Source organism: Pygoscelis adeliae, unplaced genomic scaffold (assembly GCF_000699105.1).
Source record: "Pygoscelis adeliae isolate BGI_AS28 unplaced genomic scaffold, ASM69910v1 Scaffold25, whole genome shotgun sequence".
Lineage (NCBI taxonomy): Eukaryota > Metazoa > Chordata > Aves > Sphenisciformes > Spheniscidae > Pygoscelis > Pygoscelis adeliae.
The window spans coordinates 2,614,561-2,623,804 of record NW_008824808.1 but is presented as its reverse complement, the minus strand read 5'-3'; the positions used below and the strand labels follow the sequence as shown (position 1 = coordinate 2,623,804).

The 9,244-nt window shown below is 41.7% G+C and overlaps 1 protein-coding gene across 1 annotated transcript in view; it reads left to right on the top strand.

Annotated features, from left to right (window-relative positions):
• The first annotated feature begins 96 nt into the window (after positions 1-96).
• The window catches only part of RBMS3 (RNA binding motif, single stranded interacting protein 3), a 452,729-nt gene continuing 443,581 nt past the window's right edge, over positions 97-9,244 (top strand). Inside the window, exon 1 of the mRNA XM_009324176.1 lies at positions 97-291. Coding sequence (XP_009322451.1) covers positions 217-291 — 75 coding nt within the window. The 5' untranslated portion in view covers positions 97-216. The remainder of the gene's footprint in view (positions 292-9,244) is intronic.

Genomic DNA, 9,244 nt, shown 5'->3' with positions numbered 1-9,244 from the left:
CACCCCCCCGCACCCCCCTCCTCACACACACATATATGTGCGTGCGTGCGCGTTTTTGGCTGCGCTGGGAGTAACGCGCGGTAGACGGCGAGGAAGTCTCGGCAGCCTCCTCCGTCGCCCGCGCTGTCAGGAATAGCGGCGTGAGAGGAAGAAAGGCCCTGGGGCACTACACCCTGCCAACGAGTTCCCTGCACCAGCCAGAAGGACTCCAGCTACATGGGCAAACGCCTGGACCAGCAGCCAATGTACCCCCAGTACACCTACTACTACCCCCACTATCTCCAAACCAAGGTAGGGTACGGCGGGGCCGGGCGCTTGGCGGGTGATGGAGAGCGGAGCGGCGCGAATTGCGGGCTCGCCTCTTCTCTTTGGCGATTTTTTTCCGTCGCTTCCTCGGGTTCGGTGTCACGCAGAGCCGAGCTGGTAGGCAGAAAGCAGGCGTGAGAGAGGCGGGAGGGTTACTGTCTGCCCTCCCCTTCGTTTCTTCATTTATTTCAATTTATTTTTTTTTTTCCCCCAAGGGCTGCTGGTGTTGGCTAATTCCTTTTATTGTTTGGGGAGACCGGTGCGGTTAACGCTGTCGTAACACAGGGCAGGTAGTGTGTTTATTATGGCATAGGATAAAGAGTGCTCTGGACAGCATCAGGCACGAAACACTGTTTTGGTGGCGCTTCCAGTGATCTCCACAGTATATTCGGAGCTTAAAAGCATTTTGCTGTTGGAAAAGCTGTCTGTGGCAACTCAAACTTTTCATCAGCTGAGGGGGAGATGCTGTGGAGCTCGGAGGAGAGCTCGGAGCTAACCGACTGTAAATCTGGTGGAGTTTGTTTCAGTGCACTGCACTGCTTTTAATATTTCATTAAATATTGAGGATGATACGGGTGTCCTGTGTTGCGTTTAAAAGGTCTAGAAATAGAGGGTAGCTACTTTCGGAGAGCGCATCTAGGCGCAGCCTCTTCCTTTTTCTTTCTTCTTTTCTTAATAATTTTTAAAATGCCAGCAGACTGGAAAGCAGGCCTGCGTCTCCTAAAGAGGCTGAGTGAAGTCGATGCTACCTGGCCATGAGTTAGTTAATTAAAGGTTTATTTTTCTAGTGCCATTGTATAATAGTCTGCTCCCTGAAAAGGTTTCCTGTGTGACCAAGGGACAGTAACAAAAGAAATCCCTAAACCGAAAGTTTGCTAAACCCTGTTAGGACACTGTATTAAAAAAAAAAAAAAAAGGGGGGGGGGGTACGGACGGACGGACGGACACGACCCAAACCCTGTTCTGAAGTGTGACCTCACAGCCACCGATTAACAGTTTCAGTCAATAAACTAATGTCCTTTAGGGGTAAAAAAAAAAAAAATAGGCAGGGTGCACACACGTGCGTATGGCACTGCGTACACACATACACATCGTGCTTCTGTGGCAAATTTAACACATGGGACATTTGACGTGTGCGTCTGTGTGTGGTGAAGTGCCACGGGAGAGGCTGACTTCTCCAGACTTTTGGTTCGAAGCACGTTGATCTGGCTACAGTTCTGAAAGGATAAGTTATATTTCCTTGTTAATAAAATTACTTTCCCGTTAACATTTATAGCCTGACTGCTGCATTATATAAATTAACTGATTGTCAAAACTGTGATTCAGGCTGGTTGGAGTTGCGATGACACCAGAACCACTCAATATGATTACAGCCTTGTAATTCATGGCAGGGCTACCTCTCGCTTCTTTGCTCTGCTGTTTCTTTCACTGTATCGTGCAGATTTTTTTTGTATAAAATTTAGCCTTTTTTAATTTTGTATTTTGGAGAGATTTTTATCGTTGGTTGGGTGTTGGGTTGGTTTTTTTTTTTTCCTTTCAAGGTCGATCCAAATTGCATTTTACCTTTGTGACCATTTAGCGTGTATTGTTGCTGTTGCAGCAGCAGCCCGTCACTAGCTCGACTGCAATATTGCCTATAGCTTTAACTGTTTGGGGGATTGGGGGACGCAGACTGATGCTATTCCTCAAAACCTGGCAAGCCAAGGATGTGAAACAATTGATGGTGTTTTTTTTAAAGAACAATAGCCTTGGGTATTGGAGGAGAAATATTGGACATTCCATGCCTTTTACTCACGTAGCTTACATTTTGCCAGTCTTTTTTTTTTTTTTTTCCTTTTTTGCTCATTTTTTTTAAACTTTGTAAAATAGGCTTTTCGAGGAAATTAACCTTGTATTTGAGCTTAAAATAGTAACAATAGCTTTTCTGTACTGTGGCTTTTTTTAACCCGATGCTTTAAAAAAGAAATTAAATGCACTTTTATAGCCGGTATATAAAATTATCAACCCCGTGAAAAGTCATGTGTGTCTGTCTTTGCACACATGCACTACTACTGTAAGGACAGGTAAAATTTCAAATTTGTGATACATTTTACATGGCATTAATTTTTCTTTTTTCCTTGCTCCACAGTTAAGTGCGTACATAAAACTTAAATAATAAACACATATACACACACGTACAAGTATTTCTCTTCTATAGACCTTAAGAGTTTAGAGTAGTGCAGACAGGCAGCATCTGGATTTTGTTACCTTAAAGCTAGCCATCAGCTTCTGGGACATTTTAAAGCAGTTAGATCCATTGTATGTCTAAAGCTAATAGTCGGGTAATCAAATAACGTTGTGGTGGAGAGCTGTATCTTTTATCATGCCTATTGGAGCAACACATATTAATAAACCCCTGTATGATTCCAGCCGTCCTGTGAACTCCAGCTTTTTATTTTCCCAAAACTGCTCTTTGTACCGAGCATGGTAGGATTCAGCTCCGCAGAAAGAATGTGTTTTTATGCTCATAGTCATGCATGCTGAGGGGTGTGTGTGTGTGCATTCATTTGTAATTAAGAAAGAAATTTTAGGCTTTCTTTATGGCATTTGCGTACAGCTTGTGAAATGTGGGGTGGCGGCATGTTGAACAGGCAAAGTTTGGAAATCTGTGTTCCCCCGTGTATGTGGGTAAGGTGCTGCTTTTGCTTTGCTTGTTTGGTGAAGTTGTCTTGGTTCTTCTTTGAGAAGTACCGCGTTACTGTACATCACGTCCTTCTCAGGGGGGAGCATGGAGCTGCGCAAGATCTCAGGCTACGCTCTCTGTTTGTGTTTTCTAACATAGCTAGCACGTTGTTGTGCAGAAATGGTGTAAATGAATAGCTATATGGGTAATGGGATTATAAATAGAAAAAAATGGTTTCCATATGTTTGTCTGATTGTTTTCAGTTTTTAGTGTTTTGTGGCCTCTTGTGGAACATGAAGCACGCACTCTTATTGTTCAATTTACTTGCGCTCCTTCATTATCAGATGCCACCACTGAAGCTAAAACTTTAATTGCAGGTTTAGACAAACCCGTTGTCACCCAAAAATGAGAAGGGGGGGGAAGGTCAATTTTTAAGAGGCAGTTGCAAGGAATTTATTATGTCTCTTAAGGACAAGCACTGAGACTGAGGAAAGACGTAACCTTATTTTTCTCGTTTTGGCATGATGCTGTCTGACAGCTGCAGGTTGAAAGTACAGCGTTGGAACTTCTTTAGGCAGATCCTGAGACCAGAGTCCAGTTGTCCTAGGAGTTTATTTCAGAATAAACATTTTTGGTTATTGCTGTAAGTGAAGGATAGTCTTGTGTTCTTGCTGCAAAGAATATTGCACAGAGGTGGTTCAGCTCATCTGATGAGGATCTGTAGTAGTTTTTTTATTTTATTTTGAGACGTTAAGTGAATTTCCTTAGTTGCATCCTTGCTGATGGTGTAACTACTCAAACAATTGGTTTACAGGAGTATGTTGTAAATTGTCACATATGAAATGATAACGATGCCAAATCTTGCATTGTGGTCTGAATTTCTTTCTTTAGTTTCTTGCTTCCCAATCAAATGCTTTTCTTTTTGCCGTTTTGCACAGAGGAAAACAAAACTAAGCACCATGAAATATCATGTAATGATACGAAAAAGGGGGGGAAATATTAACCAAACTATTCGAATATATTTGAGAGAATCTCTTTAATACAGTAGATGCTGTGTTTTATCTTTGTCCTTTGCAGCTTATGATTAGACCTAGCGCTGGGGTAAGCTCTCTGCAAACAGTCCACTGAAAAAAACCTGAATCACTTGGGTGGAAAGGAGGAGGTGCCACAGTTACCTGCTGACAGGAATTGTTTGGTCTACAATTGCTGTACCTGCATTTGGGGTAAAAATATGCCAGTTTAGCAGCTATTTCTGCGCAGTTTGCTTTCATGCATTCTCCAGATATTTCCTACCTATTAGTCATGGTTCAGGTTTGGTAGTTTAACTCTCATGGTGTTGATTCTGCTACCCGGTCAGAAGGCTGAAATACCCCGAACGGAGAGGCAGCGTTTACTGAATCCACAATACCTCTTCATCTCTGTATGCCGGATGCACATGTGAACATGTGCAAAAGGAAGAAGTGTGATGTCCCAACACGTATGTGAGTAAAATCCTGTCTACGGATGTGAAAAGTGTGCAGACTGGTCTGCAGGTGAGAGTGGCTTAATGAACATGTCTGTTAAGTGACAGATACATGCCTCAGCCGAGGAAAAAACAATGGGGAAATTCAAACGGGTGTACTCAGAAGAGTTTAAGCTCCAAAAAGTCATTTTATGGGTACACATTTGGGTGTGTGTATGTGTCTTGTTTTGTTTCCCATTTTTAGGGTATCCTTTGGCACGAAGGAATCGGGGACCTCTTTCAGTTGCGTGCCACGAACACTCCTCCCTCCTTGCTCCATCAGCCTCTTTTAGAAAGCGTATTTTTGGAATCGGCGCAAAACTCTTGCCTCTCTTCACCTTGTACCTACCAATCCCGTCCTTTTTTTGTCACTCACGTTTCTGTTTAGTGAGTTTACCGCATTCCCCACTTTTGGCCATCTGGCCGTACAGAAGGCCTTGAAGAAAGCGTTCCAGATACGGAGATGCCTGACAGGGCTTCTCTGGCTGGTAGTGTTCGGATTTTGTTTGGTTCCTGGTGTGAAGCAGGGGTCAGGTGTAAGGAGTAATTCATCAACCACACACTGATTTCAGGCTGCATTTCCAACCATCTGCAGCTTGGATTGCTGCCAGAGCTCAAAAGTCTAGCTGGAGCCCATGTGATCGTGCCAAAGTAAAGGCAAACACTTGCAAATAGAGAAATGCATTTCTAGGAATGAAGTTCGTTCGCACTTAGCCCCTGTTTGATTCAGTATGTCGCAGCATGTTTTAAATGCCTCCGAGAGCTGCCTGAAAGAAATATGAATTCGTTTAAATGCCATTTAAAAATATTCAAGCCTGGCTGTAACTTTGACAGTAATACTAATATCTAACTCTAGTATTTTGCCAGTTGCTTTAAACAATAAGGAAGATAAAAGTTACGTTCCTCTGAAAAAATGCAGAAATATATGAACTTGTTTGTTTTCCATTTCTGTTTGCCATTCATCCTTACGTGCCTGGATAAAAATACTTTCGCTGCTGTAAGGGACACCATGATATATATTAAAATAATGTTGAATCTCTTAGTTGATATTCTTTTCATGTGTTGTCTCAATGCAAGTTTGTTTAAATTAATAAAAAAACCCCAACTAAAAACAACTGTGGGAAAGGAAAGTTCAAATTTTTACTCTTTTGAACATTGGTGTATTACTGTATGCTTCGGAGATTTATTTTGCTTCCATAACAAAAGATGGAAGTTACAAGCATTTGCCAAATTAGGCTACATAGATCTTGTTGTGGCAAATGCTGTGTGTTAATAGTTATAACTTAGAATGCCGTATACAAGGTGCACCTTCAAAAGTAGAGTACAGTGCATCAGAACTGGTCTGGTTTGGTTTTTAATGCGTGGGGCCTTTCAAAGTAAGCCTGATGGTATATTTGCACTTGAATTCAAGTATCTTGGTAAAAATCATCAGACTGTCAGTTCTTAAATTTCCATGAATTAAAAACCAGATAAGAAAAGATGTGTTCCAAGTAGGATGCCTGAGTTCATTTCAGGTCTTGCTGTAAGTAGCCTGGATAGTGTTCCCTTTGCATGTAATTGCAAGCAGGGCTTTTTAATTATTTTTTTTTTCTGGTGTGGGGGAAGTGGGTTTGTCACTATCTATACTCCAGGCAGGGACTCTGAGTTCACTTGCAAACAAGCCCATTCCGGAGCGTCCAGGAAGAGAAGCAGATTTTAAAAAAACGAGTGGGCTGTTTTTATTTTTTTTCTGTTTTGTTTTTCTTGAATAAAAGTCTTTTAATGTTAGAAATTTTATGTAGAGGAAAATGGTTGATGTGTCTCCAGAACTTGCTTCCAGTGCTGCATTAAAATTGTGTTTTGTAACAGTCTCATCAGCTACAGCTGTATGTGATTAAATAGTGTAATATCAAAAGCATGTGTGAATAAGAGCTTTTATGATATAGTTGTTCCATACCAAAGACTGCAGATGGGCAGAGAAGGGAGACGGAGAACAGTGATTTACTCAGATATTGTCACAGCCTGTATTGTGAGTGTTTGTGTAGTGATGTTTCGCAATTGCTTTCCCACTCATACGGGCAAGATTGAGTGATGGAGGGAAGTTTAGAAGTAAACATTTTTGCACAGAGAGCTACTCTAAATGTGCAGGGTATCAGCCTGAGAATGGTGTCTACTGATGCAGAATGACATACCAATATTTTAAGTAGCTGATTAACAATAATATTATTGAATAGAAGTTATAGCGAGAGGGATCTGTTCCGCTTCCCTTGAAAAATCAATGAAAGAGCTTCAGTTGTCCTCAGGAAGGCAGAATCAGGCCCACAAAGCACATACTGTTCTCCATGGCAAAACCAGGACAGCTGAACAATATGCAGGTTTAAAAAAAAAAAAAAAATTACAAAAGTAACAAGAACTGTCTGTCAAAAGGATTCTACATCATACAAGTGGGTGAGGGTATACCTCATCTGATATTTAACAGCAATTGGGGTTTTCTATGGCTATGATTTCTATTTAACATTATTTATTCTGATTTATAATTTTAGTGAATGGAAAGCAAAACCCAGATGCTCTGTCTTTCTCTCTGTTTCTTTCTCTGCCACAGATTTATGATTTATACATAGTGGAAGTCTAATTGCCTTAGGAGATGTCTTGCATGGAGCCCAGTGCCTATAATGAAGATTAGCAATTTCTGTGAGAGAGTAAGCGTGGTTAATCCAGGATAGAGTGGAGAGCTGGTTTTGCTTTTATTTATATAATTATTAAGATAAAAATACCATGTAGCCTCTTTGAAATCTGAAACAAGTCAGTTTTTTGTGTAGGTCTCTTCTGAGGATACAGTGTTTCTAAATGGAGCAGTGAAGCAAAGGTTGCTTGTCCGATCTGTAGTTGCAGATCGGAGGCTCCTGTTGAACTCCTCAGCTCTACTGTCTTTCTGATTTTGTTGGTTTACAGCGAAGTCTAATCACTTCTCCTAGAAGTTTTTATTAGCTGAAAGACTTTTCAGGCCTGACACTGTCAAATAAGAAAAAAAGATTATTTTTCCTACTTTTGGATGCGAAGATTTTTTTTTTTTCTTCTCACCTTCCTTGTCTGTTTCTGTGCTTGCTTGCTTGCAACCATGGTGGGAATAAATTCCCTCTCTGCTTATTTGTTGTAAAGTCAACTTCAGTATCAAATGTGGTCATTTATTTAAAAAGTAAATATTTACATTTTTACGTGTGTCATTTGTGGTGAATTTATGCAGATGAAATTGTTTGGACAGATTTTCTATAAGGGTTCCTCTGTTAATTGTATTGACTTCATTCAGATGCAAATGAATGAAATAAACCACCTGACATATAGATCATAGTAGAAGCCTGAAGACGCATAAGACTGCATGTTTACGATGTAAAGCGCTCTGATACTTTGTTCCTCGTTGGTGTCTCCATGACACATGTTTTATGGATGGTACCATGTGGTTGATAATGATTTATGGGCTGTCATGTCGTGGAAGTGACATCACTCCTGTGTGATTCAAATTTATTCAAGAAGAAAAGTTGTTGAACAGATTTGTATCCCCCCCTCCCCAAGTGTAAATCAAGCAGCAGTTTGTTCTTATTTGGTGAGTTTGCATTAATAGACTAAATGCTGAAGCGGCACTTAAATACTCCGCTGCAGACCGTGGCAGGGAAGAGCAGGAGAGTCTAACGGGTGGACCGGCACGATGTTGTTTTATTTAACTGATTGCTCATTTGGCTTCTGTCCAGCTCCCTTCCCCACCCCCTTTCACAGCCCTTCCTCTGCCCAGCTATATTTAGAGACCAGCCAGGCTGAGCCATTCAAAGTTCAGTATCGACGCTGCGCGGGAGCCTGACCTTTCCGCATGCGGCCTTGCGCCGACGGGAGGCAGCGGGGCTGGATCAACCATCGAGTCCCGTTTGACTTGCTTGCGAGAAACTCTCTGGTTATTTGAAACGACATGCGATGCGATCTGGTTGCCGTCCTGGGTGAGAAGCTGGCAGCCCTCACGCCCCCGGGGTTACCGGAGGGTGAGAGTCAGATTGGAGATGCAGTAGATAGGGCAGAGGGCTGTTTTGGACGCGCGGTGCCAGAGCTGGCAAAACCTTGAGGTGGTGCATTGGTGACCTGCGAGATAAAGGGAGATTAGGGGACTTCAGATGGAGGCGTTTCACCAGAGGAGGAGATAAGGGAGCCCTGGTGTACCGCTACATCACAAAAGGTTTTTAAAGCTAAGTATCCATAGTTACAGCAGGAGAGTTAAAATCTAGATTTCGGGGACTCACCTGGTGTAATGTCCTCCTTCCCTTTAAAGAAGAAAGTATTTGGCAGTTCTTAAAGCTGGAATGATGCGCCTGTGTGAATTCCCTGGTGCTCGGAGAACTGCCTGTTTAAAGCTTGCTCTATTTTTCCCTCTTGTTCTAATTTTTCCAGCTGTGGAAAAAAAAAAATGGTATTGCAATTCTTAGCCATATAAGGGACTTGTTAGTTTCTTTATGTGGTTGGGAATTGTTTCTCTTCTTGGTCTTCAAAGGCTGTTGCTGCTGAGTTTGCTTTAAAGGGAAGAAACTACTTCTTGCTTAGAGAAACGTTGCAATCCTTATTTCTTCTCTTTCTCACATCTCTCTGACCTTTTATTGGGGTACATGCATATAAATAAATTCTGCTTGTTGGTATCATGCAAGTTGATGGATGCTCTTACGAGGAGAGAAGCATAATGGGAAATGCAGTCTTCATTTCTGTTCTCTCATTTTATAGTGATGAATTTGGTTTGGTGCCAGTTAGTAAGTACATGACCT